Source organism: Artibeus jamaicensis, unplaced genomic scaffold (genome assembly GCF_021234435.1).
Source record: "Artibeus jamaicensis isolate MK-2021 breed Jamaican fruit bat unplaced genomic scaffold, CSHL_Jam_final contig_797, whole genome shotgun sequence".
Taxonomy (NCBI): domain Eukaryota; kingdom Metazoa; phylum Chordata; class Mammalia; order Chiroptera; family Phyllostomidae; genus Artibeus; species Artibeus jamaicensis.
Window position 1 is genome coordinate 21350404 of NW_026521977.1, and position 25412 is coordinate 21375815.

The 25412-nt window shown below is 48.3% G+C and overlaps 1 protein-coding gene across 14 annotated transcripts in view; it reads left to right on the forward strand.

Moving 5' to 3' along the window:
- The window catches only part of PRR5L (proline rich 5 like), a 72785-nt gene that overhangs the window by 30656 nt on the left and 16717 nt on the right, over nt 1-25412 (forward strand). For all 14 annotated transcript variants that reach the window (XM_053673139.1, XM_053673136.1, XM_037128282.2 and 11 more), the window contains 2 exons: nt 10515-10563; nt 21461-21518. In XM_053673139.1, the coding sequence (XP_053529114.1) occupies nt 10515-10563; nt 21461-21518 (107 nt within the window). The remainder of the gene's footprint in view (nt 1-10514; nt 10564-21460; nt 21519-25412) is intronic.

The following is a 25412-nucleotide window of genomic DNA, read 5'->3' on the forward strand; positions in this document are numbered from 1 at the left end:
GATTAGACTGGAATGTGAAATGTGTCCCAGGCCTCTCTGTGACCTGGTCGTCCAAGGAGAATCGAGTGAGCTGAGCTGCACATGTGTCCACATCTCTAAGTGCATGCATGGAAACAAACACAGCTGCCCTTTTTACAGTAATGAATATGCCAAGGGAGACATACTAGTCTCTAGTTACATACAAATAGGCAGTTGGGTTTTGATTTTCCTTTTCTCTTCTTTTTCCGTTGGAAACACCTGTTTGCAGAATAGATCCAGAAACTCGACTGTGTTGAGGCATGACCAGTGTGGGGTGTGCGTGCATGAGGGTGGGGAACAGAGGGCGGTAGGAATATAGGGATGAAGATGTGGAGGGAGAGGAGGTAAATTATTCTCAAGCTCATTTTCCAAGCAGTTGTGATGGTTCTCTGTACAAGAAGATCTGTGCCAGGTTTGGTAAAATTTTTTAACTTGTTGGGAGAGTAGCTTTTGGGGTTCAGAGAGACAGGATCATGATGAGACCGGGGATCATGTGGGACCTTGGGCAAAGCACTTTGGTTTTGTAAGTCTCTTTTTTTCCTTTCATATAATGGGGTAATAATAACATTACCTCATGGTGGTTGGGTGGACCGAAATAATGGCAAAAATGCCATTAGTATAGCACTTGGCACATAATATTGTCCCGTTATTGTGAAAATTTAGCGGTGCTACAGTGACAGATGATGGTGGTGCCATTGTCATTTGATGGCACACGAGGCAATGTGATGAACTTGCCCATGCACAGTATAAAGACTTTTCTAGCACCTTGGATGAGGTGAGCTCACTTCGAACTAGACAGGTCCTGGAGGGGCCCCTCCAAGAATGTGCTAGACTTGACGCTAACCTTCAGGTGCGGCTCAGTTCTTCAAGGGGAGCCAGCTGTGTCTGTCTCCTTCCCGCAGAGGAAAGAACAGAGGAAACGACTCTCTCAGTTCTCCATTTTACTCAAGCCAAACAGCAATAAATATCGTTGGATTGTTCACGTCCAGGGTCAAAGCCTCAGTCAGTCAGCTTCCCCAGGTCACCCCAGCCAGCCCTGACCTTTTTTCTAACTGAGGCGTTAGGAATATGCCCTGGGAAAAGTGAATTCCTTTAAATACAGGGTGCAGCAGAAGTAGGTTTAGAGTTGTTTGTGTGGAAAATAATACAGTAATTAATAAATAATGACACAAGGACAAACTCTGTATTCCCTGTACTCACACTGTAAACCTACTTTTGCCCCACCTTGTATTAGCCAACACAAAGGAGGATCGGGAAGGTAGAAGTTTTTTGTAACTGGGTCCTTAAATGCAGTCATTACACACAATTAGTCCTTTCTTCTCAGACATGTCATCCAAAATGAACTCCAACGTGAATTTTAGCAGATAGACTTTGGGGTAGCTATGAGGAAGAACTTTGGTCTCAGGATGGTCAAACTCTAAAACACATTATGAGGTCAAGAGAAGGGTGGGGAGACCTTTTAAGAACAAATTCATCAGAAACATCACACCTTGATAAAGTGGCAAATTTTCCCCAGACAAAAGTCAGGGCACTCGCTCCATCAATAGGAAGACTGTAAATCCAAGTAGTTTCTATTGAAACTGCCTTAGGAAGCAGGATGTACACATTGGTAGATCCCTAGAGGCAGGGAAACAATGACCTTTCAGAGCAGATACAACCTAGTGAAACAGAGTTTGTGTGGTCTGGCCATCCCAGCCTGCCATCCGCCTGCCCTGAATTACCCTCCACCCTGGCCTGGGCTGGTCCCACGTGTCTTCTTCATTCAAATTCTCTATGGGACATCGAGGTGGTTTTTAATGCCCCTCTCCTGTCCCCGTCCTGAGGTGGCCATGGGGACAAGTCTGGGTTAGAGGTTTGGGTTTCATGAGTTCTTCCGAGAACAAGAGTGGCCGAACTCTGTGACGTAGGAGCACATTCTTCCTGAACATTCTTTTCAGCCAACTATTCTTCTGGGTGTATGTGACCAAGAAGACTCAGAAAACTGTGAGAAACCTACAATTTATGTATACTGTTTCCTATAAGAACCGGTGCAAGGAGCTTCTTCAAAGTGCTTCCACTTTTTGATTGTCTGGAGTGTGTATGTAGGGAGGGAGGGGTCATTGATTTTCTTACTGATGTCTTTTAAAAAAACTTTTTTATCTTTACCCCCAAACAGTTTTTCATTGCTTTGAGGGAGGCGGGGAGTATTGATGTGAGAGAATATTGACTGGTTGCCTTCTCGTATGTGCCCTGACCAGGGATCGAACCTGCAACCTGGGTATGTGCCAACTGGGGATCGGACCCATGATCTCTTGGTCTACAGGATGATGCTCCAACCTACTGAGCCACACGGGCCAGGGTGTCTTACTCACATGTCCCATGGATATTTGGGGACTGCTCTGCCAGGTATTGAGCCAGGTTCCGGGGCAGCCATTGAGGGAGGTGGTTCTCATCCTTGGATGGCTTCCCACAGAATGAGAGAGGGGAGCTGAGCAGGCAGTTCCCGTGTGGTGCTTTAGGGGGTGGTGGCGGAATCCAGAGTGCTGGGGAAGGGAGGAGGGTGGACCCATAATTAGCCTCTGGAGAAAGGGGTGCCTCGGTCGAAATCTGAAGGATGAGCTGCAAACAGACTGGCCACCTCTCCGTGCCACCCACCTCCTCATTCTCCCTCTCTCTGCACTTCGTTTCCTTCAGAAATAAACGCTCAGAGGTGAGGTTTTCCGGAAACCAGCGCCGCTGCGTTCTCTGCAGCTGGCCTGAGGCAGGAAGCGGGCATTGCCCTTCTCCGTCCAGCCACCCTGCTTCTCTGCTCTTGCTGGGAGGGAGGGGTCACGGAGGAAAGCCCAGAGGTTTTCCAGGGAGGAGGGGGTTCCAAGAACTGCGTTTGATCATTGACGGGTCTGCACTGAAACGTCCTCCTCCAGAGTCCCCGGGCTGCCTGAGCCCTCCAGGGGAAAGCCACCTCCGATTTTCCGCCTCAGTAAGGGAGTCTCAGGGACCCGCAGCCGAGGGAAGGGCTGGGAGGAGACGAGAAGGCGGGGTGGACCAGTCTCGGTAAGATTCTGGGAGGTAATTAATGGTAATAGAAGACGCTAATAGAAGTTTTAGAAGGTAACAGAAGTTTTTCCTTTGAGTAGTGTTTAGCAGGAGCCATGCTTTAGACATGGCCCCTCTCGTAAAACTCGCCACATCCTACGAGACAGCTGTTTTACCCCCCGTCTTACAGAGGGGGGCATCAAGGCACAGGGTGGTGGGCTGACTTGCCCAGAACTGCTAGCTCCTGAGTAGTAGAGCTGGGATTTGAACCTGAGCCTCCTGTGTTCTTAAAAACAGTACATAGGCTGCAAGAGGTCCACAGAGCTGGCATTGTCCATATTAAGCCCTGATGATTTGGGATTATAGGTGCATTGTAGATCAGTTTGGGAGGGCCCCGATTTGGACTCTAGTCCAAATCCTAGAGCATGAGTAAGATCTTCTCTTGTTTTCATCCAGGTGACTCTGCCTGTGTGTTGACACCTTTTGTCTGCTCTGGTTAAGAAACAGACTTGACTTTGAGGGGCAGAATGGATAGTTGGAAGGAAGTACTAAGTCCCAAATCTCTGGGGCTGGTCCATGTGGTGGTTGTCCTGCACAATGTTTAGAAATATAGACATTTCCCCTAACAATTCAGGGCTCTCTGGGAAGTTCATATCGGATGATGCTGGACCCCAGTCTGGGACTGGTCAGCGGGGGGCTGGAGCGTGGCTGCTGGGAGGAGTGTGCTGCAGCCCCTTGGCCCGTGCCCACTCGCCCCAGTGGTCATGGGCTGTACCGCCGGCTATGCTCCAGGTACCTTATTTGAGTTGGGATCTTCCAGTGTATGGTCCAGACAAGACTGAGCCTTGCCCTTCTCATCTACAGAACAGGCATAAATCCCTACTTACGAGGCTGTTGGAGAACTCTCGATGCTGTGTGCCAACAGCCTAGCCTCTCGTGTGCACCGTAATAGGAGCTCAGTAAATGCTCTTTGTTTTAGTTCTCTCCAGCTTTTCACTGTCCCCCCTGCCACCCACTGGGGTGCAGAAAGCAGAGAGGTGCAGGATACTAGCATTTTACCTGGGCCGTGGACACCACCTTTGATGGGCCCCCACAGAATGGACCCAGGAAGGAGAGTGGTGTTTCCATGGGTTGTTGCTTGAAACACGTCCTATTGCAGAAGCGAGGAGAGTTATCTTTGGAGGATTTCACAGTCAGGTTGGACAGGTACTCACCAGCTGTGGCATCGGGCACAGGATCCCATGGGCCCCCTGCTTTCAGTGGATCCTCTGCAGGATCCCACCAAGGGGTGAGGGCAGAGGGTCTGAGTACCTGGGGGAAGCCCTGAATTACCAAATGGCACAGAAATATTTATCAACCAATAGGCTGTCCTCACTTCCACTGACTGAACGAGCCCCGTGGCACCTTGTCTCCAAGTGGCTTCCTCATCCTTTGGCATTTTGCTACGTTTGGTTTTGTCCTGTGTGCCTGGGACATTGTGGCTCCTATCAAGGTGATTTCTCTATGTCATTTCTGCCGGTTCCCACTCTCCTGCCCTCCTGTCATCCTTGGGTCTCTCACCCAGCTGGACTCCAGCTCCAGCAGCACCGCCTTGACCTTCAGGCCTGCAGAAGTGGGAATGCGGGTTGACAAGCCTGTGAGGATCAAGATGGTGGGTCTGTGTAAAAACAGGAAATCCCGTCATCTGGGGTGCTGTCTCACCCGGTCAGTCTGGGAGGGTCAGGGGATGAGATCATGCAGACCAGTGAGTGGTTCCCCATTTTTTTTCTATTGTGGTCCTCTTGGCTTCTGACTGAACTTCACGCCCTGCTTCCCTTTAGGGTTGGGTCCCACATACGTGTTCCTTTCCCGTTTGTCTCAGGTCCCCACTTCCTTCTCCTTCTGGCTCAGTGGCTGCTGCTGGTGGTGGTGATGGTTAGTGACAGTTCTGTTTCCACGTGAAGCCTGGCATGCAAGTCCAGGTGTGAAACACGAGCTGGGAGCTGCTGAAGCTGGGATGTTGCTTCCAGCACAGCCTCCAGGTCTCTGCAGTCTCTCCCCCAAGCTCTGCCTTGATCATCTTAAGTCCACCTTTTATCAGGGTGGCCTGGCCCCTGCTCTGTGCACTCCTCGTGTGCTTCACCTGAGTCCTGGATGCCAGGTAAGCTGCTAGTCTGGCGATGCTTTTAAGGAGATGCCGGTGAGCAGTAGAGTGGACTTCTTAGAGGAGTGTGGGCTTCGGAGTCAGACGATTGCCATCGTAGCCAGCACGTGCCAGCCTGGCTGTGTGCCGGGCACTATTCCAGGAACGAACTGGGCTAGGATTACCGTATTCTGCCTTGTATATGTGCACCCATGTGTTCGGCCCAAACTTTCAGGAAAAAAAAAATCTTTCGTTTTAATTTTTTTAATTCAATTTTTTGTTTATTTATATTTAGATACTTGTTTTTTGTATTATAAAGGAATTTTAGCATTTATTTTTTAACATTAGGGTATAAGAAATTTTATGTGACAAATAATTACGAAACAGAAGAATAGATACAAGGTAGAAGAAATTATAAAAACAATTAAAAACACATATAGATGGAATTACTACTACCCATGTACAATGCATATCCTTATTTTTCCCTCAAAACTTTGGGCAAAAATATACGTCTCAGACTTGGCAAAATTCCTTTAGTCGTGGCAACAATCCTGTGAAGTGGGTACCTCATTGTCCCTAAATTTCAGTTGAGGGACCAGGCCCAAGGGGCTCACCTGGGAGGTGAACCCACACAGCTTATTGCTTAAGGCTGCCACTAAGCAAAAGCAGGCAGCCTTCAGACCCAGGCAGCTGCCCCCGGACCCTTGCAGTCGACCAGGCCCCTCTCTGCTGCAGGCACAGGGCTCGTTTCCCTGTGTACAAAACGTGGAGACACCGCCGTAACGGTATAGTTCGGTTACAGGCTTACATGAGGAAACACACGCACCACGTTGACCACGGTGCCCACTACTTCGAGGGTGCTCAGTAAACTTTAACTGGGGAAGAGCAGCCAGACCCCGTCTGAAGAGCAGTTTGGTTTTTATTTCTTACTCATTTATCTGTCTGTCTGCCATCTATTTTTGCTCCAAGAATGGCTTACATTCCTGTTTCCCAAGGAAGAAAGGTGAGGAAAGGATGGAAGGGAGGCTGCGAGATGCAAGGCCCCTGAGGCTGGCAGGAACGTAAGTCCTGGAAACGAGATTTTCACCTCCGTGCACCTAGGGGACCACCAAGCACAGACTCGTGAGTCCTGTCCTTTTTCTCCTGCTTCTCTATTGTTCTCTCGCTCTGCAGGCTGAACTGGCTGGCTGAGTGAGGAAGCGTGCGGGGTGAGTTGTCCCTCTGGGATTTTAGGTCTGTGCATCTCTAATGCTCAGACACTTCGACCCCCAATTTTTGCAGATGGTGCTCTTGAGAGAGTGGCCCGATGGGAAGAAATCACGGTCTGAGATAAGTTCCATCCTTCCCCTCCGGCACCATGGCTGATGCATCATGGGTTTTCAGTAAAGTTATGATTCAGTGCGTTCACTGGCAGGGTCCTCATTCTCTATCAGTTGCTCTGCCCTTTTTTGGAGGAAAGCTACTGCCAAGTTCCCCCTGGAGGTGGTGCATCGAGTCAGGGGTGGAAAATCCCTCTTTCTCTCAGTTTGGCTAAGACCAAGGTAGTTTTTCAGAAGTGCTTTTTCCTTGTAAACCAACTGCCAGCAGAATAAACACGGGGTATAGAAATAGAAAGTGGATTTTGCAGTATGATTCAGCTGCAGTCTGTTCCCAGGTTGGCTGGGCCAGCTCTGCCCTCTCCTCACCCCTTCTCTCTCTGAGTTAAGTTCTTGGGTTACCAGCCCATGGGGGGTTTGGGCTACCAGGTTCTCAGGCCTGTGGGGTTCTCTGACACCCCTAGGACAGCCTGCTTCCTGACATTGTGCCTTTCATGGGAACTCCCTCCCATAATTTCTTCTTGGCTTTAAGCCGCCCAGGTAACCTTGGTGGTAGTTATTGTTAATTCAAAAGAAATGTGTAATGGTTTTGAATAGGATTGTGTTCCTAAGGTACACAATTTTAAATATAGAATGACCTATACGGTGAAGAATCTCCCTTTCAGGTACCCCAGAAACTCGGTTCCCTTTGCTGCCCACCCCCCACCCCAAAGATGTCAATGTAACAATTGTTTTTTGTTAGTCTTCCAGAACTTCTTTATGTCTATATAAGAAATATTGCTGGAAAGCAGCTGGGGATACTCGACCCTTTATACAAGGTCCACAGACAACATGATATGGCGTCTGCAAGCCAGTGCCTCCTAACTTCAAGGAATAAAGTTTGCTAAGGTTTCTCTTGCCCTCCCTAATTTCCAGCAACAGCTCCAACCTTCTCCACCCTCTTACTTGGGGAGGTGAAAAGAAGGAGACAAAACCCAGTGCATTTATACATAATTTTTAAAATGCACATGTGTTGTGTGTGTTTAAAAATCAAGGTGCTATATATTTCAGTGCCAAGGGCCTCCTGGAAAGCGAATCACATAGATATTACAGAATAGCAAGTGGAAGCCGTTTGACAGGTGACTGTGTTGGTATCGCGTAAACAAAAATGTATATCTTTCTCTTGTTCTGTGTCTTGCATTTGTATTTTTACTTCATGAAACTTAGATCTTGTCTCATAGCATTACTTAGAGCACTTCTTCATTCCCTTGTTCTCTCCCAGCTGCACAGAATTCCAGGGTCTGAATGAACCATAGTTCTTCTGCAAGTGCTTCAGTAGTGCACATTTATACTGATTCCTGTGTTTGCTGCAGCAAAAGCTCTGTACTCAGATGCAAGTGACCTTGTCTAACCCATAACCTGCTCAGACAGAAATAAGACGAGGCTTTGTAAGGGGCAGAGGGGACTACTGATTTGCCCTCCCAGGATAAGAGAGTGTTGACTTAAATGATCAGATAAGGTCAACTCTGTTCAGATAATTCTATGTGATGATACCTAGTGGTGAAGGTTTTGAACTTGGGACTTGGTAAAAGGACAAACGTGTGGTCCTCTTACCAAACTTGGTTATAGTCCACTGTGTCTAAAGCATAGAGGGCAGATTCCCACACCTGTGTCTGGTCCCTTCTCAGCAAAGAGCAAGGATCAACATTATCAGTGTGGTGGAAGTCCTCTGGGTTCTGCCGCTTTATTCTTACCCATCACCATCTCGCCACCCCTGGTATGGCTGCTTCTAGTTGCAGAGTCCTTTCTCCTTAGCCTTTGTCTGAGCAGTTGCATCAAGTTCACTCCTTAGCGTCTGCTTCATTATCAGCTGATTCCTACCTCCAGCTTTGTCTTCCTGTGACACTCCGCAGAATTCCGGGTTGGCCATGGCCTGCTGCAGCCCTGGCTGCTCTGTAAGGGGCCACGCCGTCCCCCTCACTGCGGCCTGTACGCTTTCCGCCATCCCTAAGGGGTGGTAGGGGGAGACCTCCTGGGTTTCTCAGTGGGGTACTCCATGATGGAACACCGCTGTGAGATGTCCCTGGGCAGTCATCGCCTTCAGCCTCAGTTAACGATTGTTGCACTTGGGCAGATCCCTCTTCCACCTTGTTCCAGGAGGGGCTCTGTGGTTCTTGACCTTGAAGCCTACCCTGCCTCTGATCTCTTTCTCTCTCCATTTTACCTGCTGCGTCTTCGTGAGCACATGCGGTTTTCCCAGCGTGGGTTCCTGAGGACATTGATTCCATGTCATTAATCTCAGGATCATGTTAGTTGCTCAGCATCGTGAACACTAAGATATGCCAGGGAAACTGTTTGGGGTAGTCCATTAATGAGACTAGTCTTTCCCCATTTTGATGAAGCTTCTTCACCTCTGGTTTGGAGACTTCGAATGGCCATGAAGACTCAGTTGGGAGATGTCTTCCCTCAGAAGCAGCCTGCCTGCCCTCCTGTCTCAAAGCTCCATCAGGGGCTGCCCACTGGGTTTGTGTCTTGTCTTAAGAGTCTCCTTTAGCCTCAAACAGCCCTGATGGCCTGCCTACCTGCTATCGGTCCAGTGACCGATGCAGCCGTCTGTCTCTGTCGGACCTGCCTTCATCCGGGGGACTCCCTGGGTTCTGTTGATGGGGTGACCTTTCAGGAACTTGCCATTAAATTGGATCTCGAAATGCAGTATCTGCCACAGACACATTTTCTGTTCTGAGAAAAAGAAGGTATTTTCCTTGCTCAACACATATTCGCAGCTGTGCAGGGCTCTTTCCGGTACAGAAGTTTAGGTGGTGGGTGTCTCTTTCTTCTGCCTCAATCCCTCTGTGTCTGTGTTCTGCACAGAAGGCTATCTCGCTGCAACTTCATTTATCCTACACGTGGGAATGTGTTTGGGGGCGGGGGAGTTCTACCCGGCAGGTGTAGTCAGAAGCGTTTCCTCCTTAATAACCATGGCTGGTGGGATGAGTAACTGAAATCATTTGAAGTCGTCAGGACCCAGGGACCTCACTGTGCCTGGGAGCCAGTTTTTCTTTTTTTTTTTTGCTCCTTCACCTGGTTTGGATCAAATTAAAGACAGAGCAGGAGGGAGAGTCTCATGAATTGTCACAGGGCGAAGGAAATCTGGTGCCAATATCCCTATTTTTAATTTTTTTAGCACTTAAGACTCTTTAGACTTGTCTTGTGATTGTATTTATTAACGTGCTACCCTCCCCCCACCCCTCCCTGCAGAATGGAAGCTCCGTGAGAGCAGAGACTGAATCTGTCTCGTGCATGTCCATGCACCTGGGCCGGAGCCGTCTGCAGCATGCAAAGGGCAGCTCAGTCGCTGCTGCTGGGATAAATAAGCCCCATCCTACCCACTGTGGTCCCCTTGTAGGACTGCATCAGTCCTTCGGGGATGGGCAGTGAGCAGCCCCAAACCATGGCTCCAGGTCGAATGTCTCCAGTGGATTTGGAGAAGGACAGGGCGGGGATTATGGGAAAAGATGTTGAATTTTCACGAGGTCTAGGTTTGAATCTTAACTGTGCCACTGACTTATTGAGGGGGCTTCTCTGAACCTCAACTTCTTCATCCGCATGGGAGGGGTAATAATGGGCCCTCTCTCTATACACACATGCTTTTGCATCTTCGGTTGAAGAATGCATGAAAACTGCATTTTAAACCATAAAGCCTGCAAATGTAGGGGCTTGCAAAATTGTGGTCTTTCTCTTCCTTGGTTTTTTTGTTGGTTGGTTGGCTCGTTTCCCATGCAGCAAGGGGTCCTGGCCTGCTAGTTAGGGTCTCCAGTGGCTGCCTTGTTGAGAAGGCTGCCTTTGTGAAGTAGGGAATGGATCTTTCTGTAGGACTTTCATCACCCCAATTCTCTGATAACGTGGGCGGCGTAGTATTACCAGGGCCAAGGAAAGTGCACCCTTCTGAGGCCTGGCCCTGGTCCCTGTCATTGGACAGCCCTTCATCATTGTCACGTCTCTGTAACCTGGACAGCAGGAGCTGCACCTTCAAGGGCTGCTTGACAGTGTTTCTCTTTCCCCAGGCGGCTGCTGAAGAGTGAACTTGGATCGTTCATTACAGACTATTTCCAGGTAAGCTGGGGGGGGGTCTGAGCACCTGTCATTATTGTGCATGTGGGAACGTGTACCTAACGGGATGGTGGATGCTGTACACCTGGGCATTTGATCAACATCCAAAATTACATACCCAGGTTCTTACTGTGCCTGGGAGGCAGGTGTGGTCTCTGCTCTTACGGAAATTATAGTCTTGGGCTTTTTGGTCTCAGAACCCCTTTATTCTCTTAAAAATTATACCTATTTGGATTCTCTCTACTTACCTTCACCATATTAGAAAGTAAACCTGAGGAATTTGACAATATGCCTTAATTCACTCAAACAATAAACCCATTATGTTTTAGCATGAACAATTTTATGAAAAATAACTTGCATAATAAAAATAGAAGAGTGGCATGATTTTAGATGTTTGCAATTTTCTGCCCTGGGTGGCTTCCTGGAAGACAGCTGAATCCTCCTGTCTTCTGCCCGTTCAGTCTGTCGGGATTCTGGGTGTCGTGTTGTTTCTGGGTGACTCCACAGTATGTTCACGGGGGACACGAGGGAATGAGAGTCCGGTGTTATCAAGGAAATAGTTTCGACCATCTGGAAAAGGTCGGGGGGATCCCCCACGGGACCCCCAAGCCACACGTTGAAAACAGCTTTTCTAGTGAAATTCCCTCCCATACTTGTATACGGTACCTAACTGGGTTATTTATGTGTACCCTTTAGCCAAGTTATTTCTTGTCCGTAAACCCTTTGGTCTGTTCTGTTAAAGATAGAATTGTGTCAGGTGATCTGACATTTCTCCTGCCTAAACGCTGTTGCTATGGGGCAAATGAGGTCAAGTTTCCAGGTTCAGTTAGAGGACGGTTTCTAACGCACTGACATAGCTGCCTTCCCGACTCCGCCCAAGGGCATGTGGAGAGAGGTGTGCGTAGCACCTTAATGCAGTCAGCGTGCCTGCTGATTGGCTGACAGTGGTCTTGGGCAAGGCGCTTCGCCACTCTGTGCCTCCGTTTCCTCATCTGTAAAATGGGAATAAAAATATGACCTACCTTATAGGTCGCTCTATGGTTTACGTGAAATAACATGTGTAAAGCACTCAGCACTTAGTATATCTCGGGGGCAGCTTATGAGAGTGGTCCAGAGCATGGCCCTCAGGCTCAGGCTTCCTGGGTTCAACAGCCACCATAGCCACTTGCTCGCTGTGTGACCTGGAGCAGGTTGCTTTGCCTCCCTGTGTTTTAGTTTTCTGTTTGGTAAAAACAGAGGAAATTGGACCTAACCTTATAGAGTTGTTGTGAGGACTAAACAAATTATTACTTGTAAAGTGCTGAGAACGGCAACCAGCACAGAGTCAGACAATGGTGAGTATTCATTACATTTCTCTATGTTTGTATTTCTTATTCTAAAGTGTGATCTACCTCTTTTAATGGGAAAGGGACAGAAAAAACCATGACATCGTGGTTTCAGGTGGGTGGTATTCTGTATCCAAGGAGAACGTACTTTTAAGACAGTTTAAAGAGGTTTTAGGTTCTAAAAACCACATAGGCATGCTTCTGTTTATTTCTTTTTACGATTCAGGAAACAAACTTTTATGTGACTATGAGAATCACAAATGTCAGTCGCCACACACACACACACACACACACACACGCACACGAGCACACACACAGTGGGAAGTGGCTGCTCTGAACGGGGACACAGCAAGACCCCACAGAAGCCTGGAATTCAGCTGGGTCAGCTGCCTCAGCGGCTTGAAAGAGAGCTCCCGCCCTGGGAGAGAGGAACATAAAGATGAAAAAAGATAATTAGTCATAAATGTGAATCACTTCAGCTGCCCTTGACTCAAAGGTCAGCATTGTCCTCAACTCGCTTCTCTTGCTGCCTCTAGTGATGATTTTTAAATGCAGCTACGGAGAAGTGGTTTTTCGATCAGTCTTGGAGAAGCCTGCCACCCCAGCCGCCTTCCTTGTTGACATTTAAAATAGACAGGGGTTGGTGTGGTTTTGATCAGGTTTTAAATGTCAAGTCGCCTTTTGGCTTCAGGGGCTACCCTGAGTATGGGTGGGGAAGGGCAGTCGGGTGGGGACTTGTTTATCGGAGGAGGCCCTGAGGTTTGCTGGGCAGTTAATGCTGCTTTCAGAGCACGCCAGACACTTATAACAGCTAATAACCACGTGCCATTTTTCTATTGAGAGCTTAATTGGGGAGACTGCTTGGTGAATATTGAGTCCCTGGACTGGGTGGGGGAGGGGCTGTGTCCTGGTTTTCAGAGTTTTGAATCGGGGTTTTCCTTGGTGTTGGGTATTAGCGGGGAGGGAAGGCTTCCTAAGACACTGTTCATTTAAAGTGTAGTTTTCAGTCTCATGTGAGCACAGAGCCTTTTTTATTTTTAACTGTGTTAGGTCCTAGGTACGTAGAAAGTACCAGGTACATAGTAGCGTCAGCAACGCTTCTTAGAGGGAATGGGTGGGCTTGTCCACCACTGATATGTGAGGCATTTTAGGTGGTCCAGGCAGTGGCATTGAACTACATTCCCTGTGTGGTGAGGAAGCGCTTCCCTTCCTTGTTTCCCTTTAGTGCGTCTGACGGTGCCCAGGAGAGTCGTGGTTTGCGCCGTGTCCCATACACTCCTGCAAGCCTGGTGGCCTTCCGTGTTTAAGGAGGAGAGAACAGGCCTCCCACTTACTGTCTTCAGCCGTGGACACTATTTAATTAGGATTTTACAAACCATTTTGTTTGTGTCGAGTGAGTTGATCGTTGAGTTGCACTCTATTTATGGCAAACACTGTTGCTGTTGTTTCCTTTGTAAACATTAATGCTCTTTAAAAGTGGGTCCATTTTTAATATAGCATAAAAAGAATAATAGTGTAGGCAGCCCTGGCTATGGCCAAATCATGAGGGCGGTTCAAGAGCGACTCAGGTTTGGAAAGCCCCAGGCTGGGTGCTGCCTGAAAATGGGCCGGTTCCAAAGCAGAGCAAAGAAGAACTACCCCTCTGAGCAGGAAAATGCGGGAGGGAAGGCTTCCAGAGGCCGGCGTTTATGTTTGACTAGCAGAAGGAGTTTCAAGAAAGAAGTCAGCTGGGCTCCCAAAAGTTTGCTCCTCTGGCAAGGGGGTGGGATGAAGGTCTGAGACAGGTGAGGAACAGAACCCAGGGGTGGACAGGTAAGGCCCCAAAGCCATGCGTGTGGCTGTTGGGGGAAGTGATGAATGGGCTGCCCGGCACTGGGCTTCTCAATGGAAGCTCAATGGAAGTGGAACAGGATGAGAGGGGGGCCTCCTGGCCGTCTGCACTTGGCAATGAAGCCCATCTCATCGCAGAATCCCAACCTCCTATCACCCACCACTTATAAAGCCAACTCTGTGGCTCTGCTTTCGAAGGTGAACACAGTTCATGCTGCAGCTGTAAAGACTCCCAGAAGGAATATCCCCAGTGGAGAATAATGAAAATGCCTCAAGGGGAGGCGGGGGAGAACACATGGAAAGTAGTGCTTATCTCCTGTCTGCATGCGGAGAGTAGGGGCCGCTCCATCTGCAGCAGCAGGGATTTCCCTAAGACACTGGCCGGAAGAATCTTTAACATTTCCAGCCTCGAGTTTTCTTTTCCTCTGTCTGTTTTGAATTGCGCCTGGGAGGAAAATGGGGGTTTCTAAGAGGAACTCTGTATCCTGGTGAAACCTCCGAGGGATAATTGGTTCCTTACAGCTTTGGAAACCTGTGATATGAAATGCTCTGCTTCTGTCGTGGAATTGGGTACCTTGGGGGTTCAGGCTCTTCTGTCGTTCTGCATTTGCTGGCTCCACCGTGTTCATCAAAAGCTTTCCTCCAAGCGCAGACAATCCAGTGTCTTTTGGTTGGAGGTAGTTTTGCCTGAGACAGAAATTCAGTCTATAGTCAGTAGCTCTGAACAAGGTAGCACTTAGGAAAAGGGAAAATGAGTTACCACAGTTGCCAACAGGTCATGGACCCGGTAATATTTGATATAAATATTTCCATTTGCTGCTCATGTCAGTGAGAGATCCAGAAGGCCTGTGTCCCCTTAGCTCATTATTATCAGGGAAGAGTCACTGGGCTCGTGGCACGTGACAGAAAGCGGGAGGAAGGGTCCCAGTGCCCCTGTTGCCATGGAGTTTGAAACTGAAGACCGTTCAGAGATCAGGATGCATCCACATAGGTACCACACAGCACAGTGTTAACTGAAGACCCAGATGGATGGGAAGAGCCTAGAAGCAGGCCCTGGGCTAGTACATTTTGGAGGAACAAAGATGGGACTTGGAGGGATCTATAGTAAGTTGGGTAGAGAGATGATGGAGAGTGGGGAAAATTTTTTGGTGCTTTTCAAGCCCATTTTAAATAGGGAGCAAAAGCTTCCGCTCTTCTTCGATCAGTCTGGGAAGGCTCCGAAAGTGAGTGTCATTCCCAAAGTGGAAAAAGAGATGATTAGGTGGCTAGAGGGTCATATGGGACAATTCTCATATACTCTGCTTTGAAGGTACAGTTGGGGCCAGTAGACAAAAGGGCTTTGAGCAAGAGGAGCTGGGCTCTGGGGAGAAGACAAGAAAGGTGAGAAGGTCACTAGAGGTCGCTTTTGGGATTTGGCCATTACTTGGAAGAAAGGCATTGTGGGGGGAGAATGGGGTGGTGTCAGTCAGGGTACTGTTGGGGGGTCTGCCCACCAGGCCAGGGTTCCCTTTCAGCAGCTTCATTCTATTTACTCTCCCTGGCAATTACTTGAATTTTGTGCAATTATTTGAATATTTTTATCATACTTCTCAGATTTTATGAAGATATATGGAAAGATGAATCTTGACATTGATAACCATAGGGCTTACTATAATTGAGATAAAGATGAAAATCAATAGGCATGCTGAAATGGCAAATCTTTAGCCTCATTGGACCAAGGTTATTGCACATTCAGTTGCTAGAGAAGGAACATGTAGGTACAAAGCACCAAAAATACATCAACCAAAGATGAGCTTTGACTATGCGGTTAATTAGGGATTTTACAATCCTTTTTAGCTTTATGGGAACAGAACACTTCCTTATGTCCTGTAAGTGTCTTGTTCCACGTGAGTACATGTCTTCAGGAACCCATTACGTGTGAAAATGGGCGACTTCCTATGGACTGAGCCGGAAATCCGGGAGCCAGTGGGGGTGTGGGGGTGGGGTTGGAGGCAGGGATGGATACCTGAAAAGAGGTGTTTAAATAAGTGGCAAGGTTCAGTAGCTTAGTGACCATGAGAGGTAAAGACTGAGAGAGTTTAGAAGGGCTGAGAAATACTGGTCAGAGAGGACAGCAAGGCTGTTGAAGAGCTACAGGAAGGATGGAAATAATGACATTTGTAACAACAGTGGAAAGATTCACATGCCCAGCATCGTTCTCAGCTCGTGGTCCTCCAAGTGAGGTCCCTGAACCGGCATCTTCAGTATCACCCGGGAACGTGTTGGAAAAGCAAGCTCTCAGGCCCCACGTCTGACTGACTGACTGACTCCAACACTGTGGGGGTGGGGCCCAGCAGTCTGTTTGAGCGGGTCCGCCGTGATTCCAATGCACACTCGTCTGAGAACTGCTCCGAGCACCTCCTGTGCTAAGTCCTTCATTTCTCCTCATAGTCGCTGGGGAAGAGTTTATCACTGGTTTGCAGATCCCGCACCTGAAGCTCAGAGAAGAAGGTTATCCAAGACCATACAACTAGTGAAACGCAGAGCAAAGATCAGACCCAGGCCACCTGGCTACCGATGAAAAGAATTTGGATTATACTTTATTAAAATGCCCTTAAGGCATCCCCTGAAACAACTCCATAGAAGAGAAATTTCAGGGGTTTTTTTTTTGGCGGGGGGTGAGGGGGTGGTCCAGACATTGACTGTTTTCCTGCTTCCTCGTAAAAATAACTTTTTAAGAAACCCACATTCACCTTTTAATAACCACTGATGAGGTGCTGAATGAAGAATTAGTATTTGTATCAAGTTGTTAATCTTCATTCTCCATCTGGGGATTTCTGTCTGGTCTCATCACACCCACGCACACACCAGAACTGATTTATTAGGGACTCTCTGGGCCTGGGGGCGAGTTGTGCTTATAAGACTTTTTGTGGCTTACCTAGGAAGGCATGGGAGTTCACAGGAAGTGGAGGCATCCTTAGAGATGACGGCTGTGCTTTCAAAGTCATGGGACGAAAAGAGGGAGGCGGCCCGTGACTTCTGTCCCTGGCCGGCAACAGGAACTTTTGTAGACATCAGTGTTCCTGGCAACAAATACCTGGAGTGGAATTGTTGGTTAATATGAGTTCTTGGTAGGCAGGGTGGCACACTACTAGATCTCTCTGGGGTAGAAAAGAACATCTTACTTGGGAATTGAATGCCCCCAGGAGCCAGGTGTTCACTTGTTAGACATCACCTGTGGACGGTGGAGATGAAGGCCCTGGAGAGGTGGGAGCCGGGAAGTTGGTAGCAGCAGAAGCGACCCAGCGGGATGGGAGCTGTGTGGGGAACCTAGTCACATGGCTGGGGATTGTCAAGCCAACGGCCCAGGATCAGTGAACGTGAAATGGATCTCTGCTACTTTCCCCCGTGGGCAAGGACCTAAGAAACTTCTCCCATGGATGGGGCAGGAGAGTGTGATGGCTAAAAGCACCAGCCCTTCTGCCAGGCACTGTGTTTTGCTGTATATAATGCACACCCACATTTTTATACATGGGATTATTATACCCATGGTGTGTGATCACTGTACACAGCAAAATACAGTCTGGATTCCAATCATTTCAATGCTTGCTAGAATACTTACTGGCTGCGTGACTGCAGGCAAGTTATTTAACCTTTCTGAACCTCTGTTTTCTTAGTAGTAATCTAGGTGTAATCCTGGCACTGACTTCAAAAGGTTGCTATGGTTACCAAATGAGATGACATATGCAAAGTGCTTGGTACATAGTGGGCAGTCAACAAATGATGGCTATTTGTATCTCAGTATTTTTTATGTTATCACTGCTAAAGTAAATCAGAGGAATCTATTGGGGAAAAAACATGGGCTTTGGACCTGGACCAACCAGGGTGCAAATTCTGGTCTCACATGGGCTAGTTGCTTCCCTTCACCTCAGTTTCCTCATCTGTTAAAAGGGGATAGGATTGTGGCAAAGGTCAATGACACATGCACGAAGAGGGTATACTACAATGGCTGGCAAAGAGTGAAAACCAGCAAATAACGCCATCATTCTACCCATTATCATGATCATCATCACCGCTAAAGCATTAGAAGCAGCGGAGGGCTGATAGAGGGCCAGCAGCCTCAGCATTCACAGAATTTCCACTGTGTGTCAAGTTCTTTCTTCCTGGAAGACGGGGGCAGCATCAGTCTCCCTGCTCCCCCACCCCCAGCCTCGGTGGTTCCCCATTTTCTTTGGTCCCTGAGGCCGGCCTGCAGAGGGGTCTGCGTGAGCAGAGGCGCACTGTTGACAAGCCGCCCCCGCACTGCAGCCACCAGCCTCCTCACTGCCCTCGCCTGCCTCCTCCCGCCCACCCTCTGTGATCACCCAGGATGGGCTGGGTCTTTCCCACCCACTGAAGGCTTTGAATGCCTTCCCCCAGACATCTTTGTTTTGTTTTGTGCGTTCTTCCTCGCCGAACCTCATTTTTGTGTTGGCAGCCCATTTTACGATGCCTTAGAAAAAATAGATATGTCGGCTGTTTTTCATTTCCGGGCTTGTCTGCCACTTCATTAAAGGCTTGTGTGTCCCATGTCTAAGTTCATTTATGGGGTGAAGAGATGCATTAAGTAACGACGGCCCAGTTCCAAATCCCAGATCATTTCCTAGGTGGCTGCTACTTAATGTGCCCACATTTTGGCGTGAAGCCTTCGAACTGGGGAGGTGGAGGTTTGGCGCCGTCGGGCAGGGACTGGGACTAGGGGGGGAAGCTGGTTCTTCTCCAGCTCCATCACCGCTGCCCTGCTGCCGCCAGTGCCCAGCGCCTTGCAGAGTCAGGCATTTGTCGGGCACTGGGAATACCGTGGGGTGAGGTCTGGGGAGAACAGATGCTTAGAGAGACAAACAAGGCAAGATAGCTGTCTGAGTGAGGGCTGGCTTTCTCTTCTTTTTCTTTTAGGTCTCAGCAGCCTTAAGCCCCCCAGATGTCCAGTTGGTGTGTCATTAGGTGAAGTGACCAGCAGACAGGCTCCATTACTTGCAGGGCCCTGTGCAAAATGAAAATGTGACTGCTTTCCATGGGCCTGTGAATGGGCGACCCCCTCCCCCAGAGACTCTCACCTGAGCAGTCTGGGCCCATAGATCAGGGGTGCAGAGCCCCCCAACTGAGTCACCAGCACATGCAGCAGGTAGCTCCCTGTCTAGGTTGGGGAGGGCTGCACTGACCCCAACTCCCCACACCAGAGTCTGGGCTCCCACCACACGACCCTGTCACCGCCTCAGGGGTAGGATGACATTGATGGGGAGACCCTGATGGGCCAGGCTCTAGGAGGTGGGGAGCAGGTGCCTAAAAGTCCCGACTGGGGAGGTTGTAGGGGGCAGGTCCATGAGTGAGCTGAGGCCCCAAGTCCCCCGTGTGTGCTCCATCACCCCATCAGACTTCATTTACAAAACACAAAGTTGAAGGTAAAGATGTTAAGAAGTGTAGATGGAACTGCAGAACATTAAATCCCAAGTGCAGGGCCCATTGGGGCATAGGAGCCAGTGACTGCAGATTCTCAACAGAGATCGTTGGCTCAGTGTGAGACCAGGTGGGGAAGGGGGCAGGCCCCAGGCCAGTCCGCCAAGAGGGAGCGTGCAGGGTGGGGCAGGGTTCCACGGGGGTAGGCGGCGGGGCTGCGGGCTAAGCTGACCCACAAGGTCCTTCCCTAACAGCTTGTGCTCCATCCACAAGAGATGAGGACCCTACTTACTCAACTGTGAAATAAGCAAACTACCAAATCCCAGGAGTCTAAGGGTTTTCAAGATGCTTCTGAAAGGTGCCTCAGCTCCTTGGGAAATGGGTCCCCTCAGATATCATCAGAGTCACGCGTGGCCGCTGGTTTTGACCACGGCACTGGGGAGAGGGGAGAGGTGATCTTTAAGGCTCCTTGGTTTTTGTAACCCCAAGTTTTTGTTACTCTTATTTCAGTCCAAGCTACAGAATTTCCACGCTGTGTATCATGAGAATTTTTAACAGAATGTTTTCTTTACCATATACACAAATAGCTTCTTTTCCTTGGGGGGAAAAAACAACACTTTTTTCCCCAAATGTCTTCCTGAAGGGAGAAGAAATAGAAAGAAAGGACGAGAGCCTCGGCTATTTTAAACATGGATTCCTTAAGGTGTACAGAGTGATTTTCATCAAATGAAGTGAATGTCAACAGATTTCAGGATGCTCTATCATTAAGTCCTGATTTGCATAGTCTCAGTTTGGCGCTGCGGTGTTTTCTTGCTTTCTGGCCCAGAAACCGCTGGCATTCATTCTCTTGGCTGGACGGTAGAGCACATGGTTCAAGTTTTACCTTATTCTCCGTTCCGTAATCCTTTTGGGAAATCACTTTGATTTAGGGTTTTATCTGCCATCTTGACACTAACTGGTGACCAATTTTTAAAATTAGGCCATATCTTGTGCATTTTAGTAGGGCCTATGACATTTTGTTTATGTATATTAGTCACAAAGGTTACCGTGCCTTTGGTAAAACATTTTGATGTTTTTTATGTAGTTCTGTTTATTACACACCCTCTTTACTTTCCACTCCTTCTGTGAAGATAGTTGGGGTATGAGAGCAACTATTACCACTCTTCACCAATGATTACTAAGAACATAAAATACTCGGCGTATGTCTGTTTGTAGTGATTAATTCTTATAAGAACTTTATGATATTACTGGTATGATGCCATTCTACAGATGAGGAACTCAAGACTCAGGGAAATTATATTGAAGATCACGCAGCTGGAATGTGGCTGAGTTGGGACTCAAATCCCTGCCTGGTGCAGACTGCTTTCCATGCTGCCATTTCATGCCCTCACTGTAACAGGGCTTTAGGGTTTTATAAAACAGGATACTAAGAAATGCATTAAACTTTGTTGTAGGACACACATCACCATGGCCTCTCCACCCCAGAAGGGGAGGCACCAGCCCGCTATTGCTCTCCAAACTTCTGTGATTGTGGAGAGGATGTTCTGTGTCTTATGGGACCAGCTGGAGCCTTTTGAAGGAAGGAAGGAGTCTGGGTGGGGAGCCTTGCCAAAAGGCAGCAAAACAGAGTGGAAAGAGCCCTGATTCTGGAGCCAGGAGGACCAACTCTGTCTCCTGTGGGCAAGGGTTTTCTGCAAACACCAGTAAAGTAAGGGTAAAGGCAACAGCCCGATAGGGTTATCGGGAGGGTTGGACATAAATGAGATGAAGGATATGAACCTTCCAATATACATAGAATGTGTAACTGTTGTCAGTTGCAATTGCAATGGGATTAAATCTTACTCTCTTTCTACAACTTTCCCATGCACGCACCCAGTGGCGGAAACATACTCTGCTGCTTAAGATTTTGCATGCAGTCTCTTTCAGGCCAGCGTGAGACACCCTAAATTTATCTCTCAAAAATCTATTTCTGCATAATTGTCTCAATGTTCTTCTTTCTGAGTTTAGATTAAGGAATTGGAGGATATTGAGTGTCCATGTCCATATCCATCCGTAGAATTCAGCCAAGCTTGAGGCATGCCTCTTCCATGGCTGGGAGGGTGGGGGTGGAGGTGGGATTTGGCTCTTGTCTCACTCCTTTGCTGTGGGATGTCTCACTGTCTTCTCCTGAAGCCTTGGCCTTCCAAGGAGGGACAAAAGTCTTCTGAAACCGGAAGGTGTGATGAGCTCACAAGTGCCCAGAACGCTGTGCCCTTGCCCATGGGAAGTGGCAGAGGGTTGTCATGCTGCACAGTAGCTCAACTCTTACGTTCTTTGTTCTCTTTTGGCAGAACCAGCTTCTTGCAAAAGGACTGTTGTTTGTGGAGGAGAAGATTAAGCTGTGCGAAGGCAAGTACAAGGCTGCCCTCCTAGAGCGGGGTCCCCGTGACTCAGCCTTTGATGTTTGGACAGCTGAAGTGCTTCTGTTCAGAAGCGGCAGGCCGGGAGTGCGTGATTCACCCCCGCCGGTGCTTCTCCAGCTGGGCGGCCGCATTTCCATTTGAGTCAGCCACTCTGGGCACTGCAAGCTGGAACTGTGTTTTGCAAAACGAAGTGGACTGGGGGTAGTCTCTTTGGAGACCTCATTTGTAGGGACGTGTGCTGGTGGTCTCCTTGGATGGGGGGAAGTATACTATAGATCCCGTCATGCTGCTCTGTCTCATCTGATATAAGCTGTTTCCTGTCGGCCTCTGTCCTATTCCTTGTGGTCATACGTGACCAGAGGCCTGTCTGTTTGGGAGACATTAGCAGACACCCACTTTTGGGGGTATGATTTGATAGGCAAAGGAGATTTTTCTGGCTTTAAAAGGTCTTTAGAGCCCAGCTGACAGGACAGAATGGAACTGGAAGGTGGTTCCAAAGGCAAGAATCCGCCAACCCCGTGACACCGCCAGGGACCGCTGTCAGCTCCCGCCTGCGTGGGGCCTGATCCGCGCTGCCACCTACTTCTTGGGTGACTTCTGGCAAGTTTCTCATTTCTCTAAGCTTTGGTTTTTATTTTCTTTAAAATGACGAAATGCGGGTAGAGATGGGAGGCAGGATAAAGTGCGTGACCGATGGGGCACCATACCCAGCACATAGTGGGTACACAAACTGCTTCCTTCTTTTTTTCCCCACTCCAGCCTCAAGACCTGTACATGTAGGACAAACTTACTTCTAGACCCAGACATATCAGGCATTAGATCAGCCCCTTTCTTCCCTCATTCTCTGGGCAAGAGACTGGCGTCCCGTGAAGTGTTTGCTAGAAAGATGAAGTGGGAGAAAAATGAGGAGCCAACACGACACATAGTGTCTGACAGTGGCAAGTGCTCAGCAAACCTTTGGAAGAACAGAGATTAGACATTTATCTCTATCTGAAAGTTGACTGAACCTGTATGAATCTGTCTATGCTGAGACTCTTTACCCCTATGAATGCCCACTAACCCCAGGCCTTGTTAGTAAGTGACTTGCTTTGACAAGCCCTTAGCGGGCCTTCTGCACTTTGGGGGCAGTCTAGTTCACATGTGTAGAAGGTGGCTGCCCAGGGAAGAGGGAGAAGCATGGTCATGGCCACATTCTTTGTCTGTAAGTCATTTGGGGAGTTGTTACATGCTTGTGTAAATATGGAAAAATACCAGCTTTATGAAAAAGATACTGAGCAAAACCAAAGATCTGAGAGCCCTTCAAAAGGAAAGTTGGCTGTCTCTCGCCCCAGTGACACTCAGCAGATACATTCAGAGTGAAACCTCAAAAATGGAGCTAGACGGGTAGACAGAGGTCACCCAGGGTTCTGTGCCTCTGCCCCAGAGTGGCCAGAGGACACTGGACCAGGGTGTTCTCTCTGGGGCGCTCAGTCACGGGGTCTGGGTTTCAGGGTCCTTTCTGCACAGTGAAGGGGCATGAGGGGAACCTTGAAGGGTTTATCATAACTTCAGACAGAACGTTTCTACTTTATTCTATGTGTTACGATTCCAGGAAAGGTTTTGTTTGGATAACAATACTCTCTCACTATAAAATATAGTTTGGAAATGACTGATAGGATCCATCCTATTGCTGAATGAACTTAACTGGTGCCTTATATACACACACCCGGGCTTGCGGCTGCGGGAAGAGCAGAGGCAGCTCCCACCCATGTGTTCCTCGTTTGTGGGGTAAGGCACATGACTCTCAGTCATCTGCTTTGGTGAACTTGACTTTAAAGAAGTTTCCCATTCCTATTCTCCGTACCTCTGGTGATCTAAACTCCCATAGTACATTAGAGAAGAGTTTTCTAAGACAAGTCATCTAGAGCCTTTTGCCTAAACCCCCTTCCTCTTTGCAGGGAGCCAAGCCCTTGACTTGCGGGCTGTTTCTGCAGGTGACCTCACCTCCTTCCTTTAAATCTTTCTATCCCATAGCTACTCTGTTTTGTTAGTCCGTGTCTGTCTGATGATCTTTTCTGAACACATTCCAAAACCTCCATTACTCTCTGAAGTTTGCAGCCAACAATTACACCCAGGTTCCAGGACAGGTGCCCGCCTGCTGCTGGGTGGAAGGATTACCTCGTGTGCCAGTGAGCTTTCCATCTGGGGTGAAGGGGAGTAAACAGGCACCAGCACCGGCCTGCAGGATTCTTCTTTCCCTCCTTCAGGTCGGGAGGGCCTCTGCTTTTTGTCTTCATTAGGAAAAGCTTAGGGTAAGGGCTGTCAGCAAAGGACCTGGAATAGCCTTTTCTCCTTTGAGGTCCATTAATCCAGGTGATGGGGTTCACCTGGATTTTAGGATGGCCTAACATTTCAGATGGTCCTTTTGACTTCCCTAACTCCTCCCTACAGAGAACTAGCATAGCCTACACTTGAAAAGAGGATGCTTGACAGATTGATTCAAACATTTGTTGATCATCTACTCTGTACCAGGTACTTTCCTAGGTGCTGGGGACACAGTGGTGAGCAAAACCATCACAGGATGACAGGCCCTTGTGGAGCTCACAACCTGGTAGTAGAGGGAGATACAAATCAGATCATCACCAAATACAACACTGCAGCCAGGTCAAGTACTAAGAATACCATTCCATCCATGCTAGGGGGATTTGGCCACTTTCCTATGGCAGTGATGTTGGAGCTGAAACTGCAAAGATAAATAGATGTACGTTAGGCAAAGAGGGGGAAAGAACAGTCTGGGCCAAGTGACTAGCACATGCAAAGGTCCTGTGGCATGAAGGACCATGGTAAGTGTGAGGGGCTGAAGTAAATCGACATAATGGGGGCCCAAAGGCTGAGGGGACATAGAGGAGGAGGAAGACGCAGGAGGAAACAGGCTCTGCCAGGCCACCTCGCTCACATGATGGAGGTTTTCTTTAAGCAGAGGAGAATGTTGGAGCTGACCATGAAGTCTGGCTCCTTCCTGTCCCATACTCGGGTTAAAGGCTAACCTCCTTCCACTCACCAGCCCCGGCATTTACCAAAAACCCCTATACACACATTACTTGTCTTTCTTTCTTTCTTTCTTTCTTTCTTTCTTTCTTTCTTTCTTTCTTTCTTTCTTTCTTTCTTTCTTTCTTTCTTTCTTTCTTTCTTTCTTTCTTTCTTTCCTCCTTCCTTCCTTCCTTCCTTCCTTCCTTCCTTCCTTCCTTCCTTCCTTCCTTCCTTCCTTCCTTCCTTTCTTCCTTCCTTCCTTCCTTCCTTCCTTCCTTCCTTTCTTTCTCTCTCTCTCTCTCTCTCTCTCTCTCTCTCTCTCTCTCTTTCTTTCTTTCTTTCTTTCTTTCTTTCTTTCTTTCTCTCTCTCTCTCTCTTTCTCTCCTTCCTGCCTTCCTTCCTTCCTCTCAAAGATTTCTCAAAGTTGATTTAGCGATGTGTCTGGCACCAGGCTAAGCACTAGATAATGGTGAGCAGCACCAGAAGGGCCCCTACATTCACTCCCGTTCTCATAAAGACAGGGAAGTAAAATGAGCGACTCCAACAGAGTGGAATTAGCACTTTGTGAGGTAAAGTAGAGGGTGTGATGGGTTTGCATTTCCCCCGAAGGCATTTCACTCTGACCTTTCCAAATCTGCACGTCTCTGGCCCTGCTAGCTACCAGTCATGCCCTTGCTCTTCTCTCCCAGCCACTGCTTTTATTGTCCATTAAACTAATAGACAGAAGATGTTCAAATGAATCTTCCTAAATTGCTTCAGTGGAACTGGCAGTGTTTTGCCAATCGTGACTCTCGGTGTCTAATCTTGGCTGACCCAGTTTCTCTGTCTCAGATGAGCAACGACAGTGCCCAATCGGCTCTATTATCTAGGT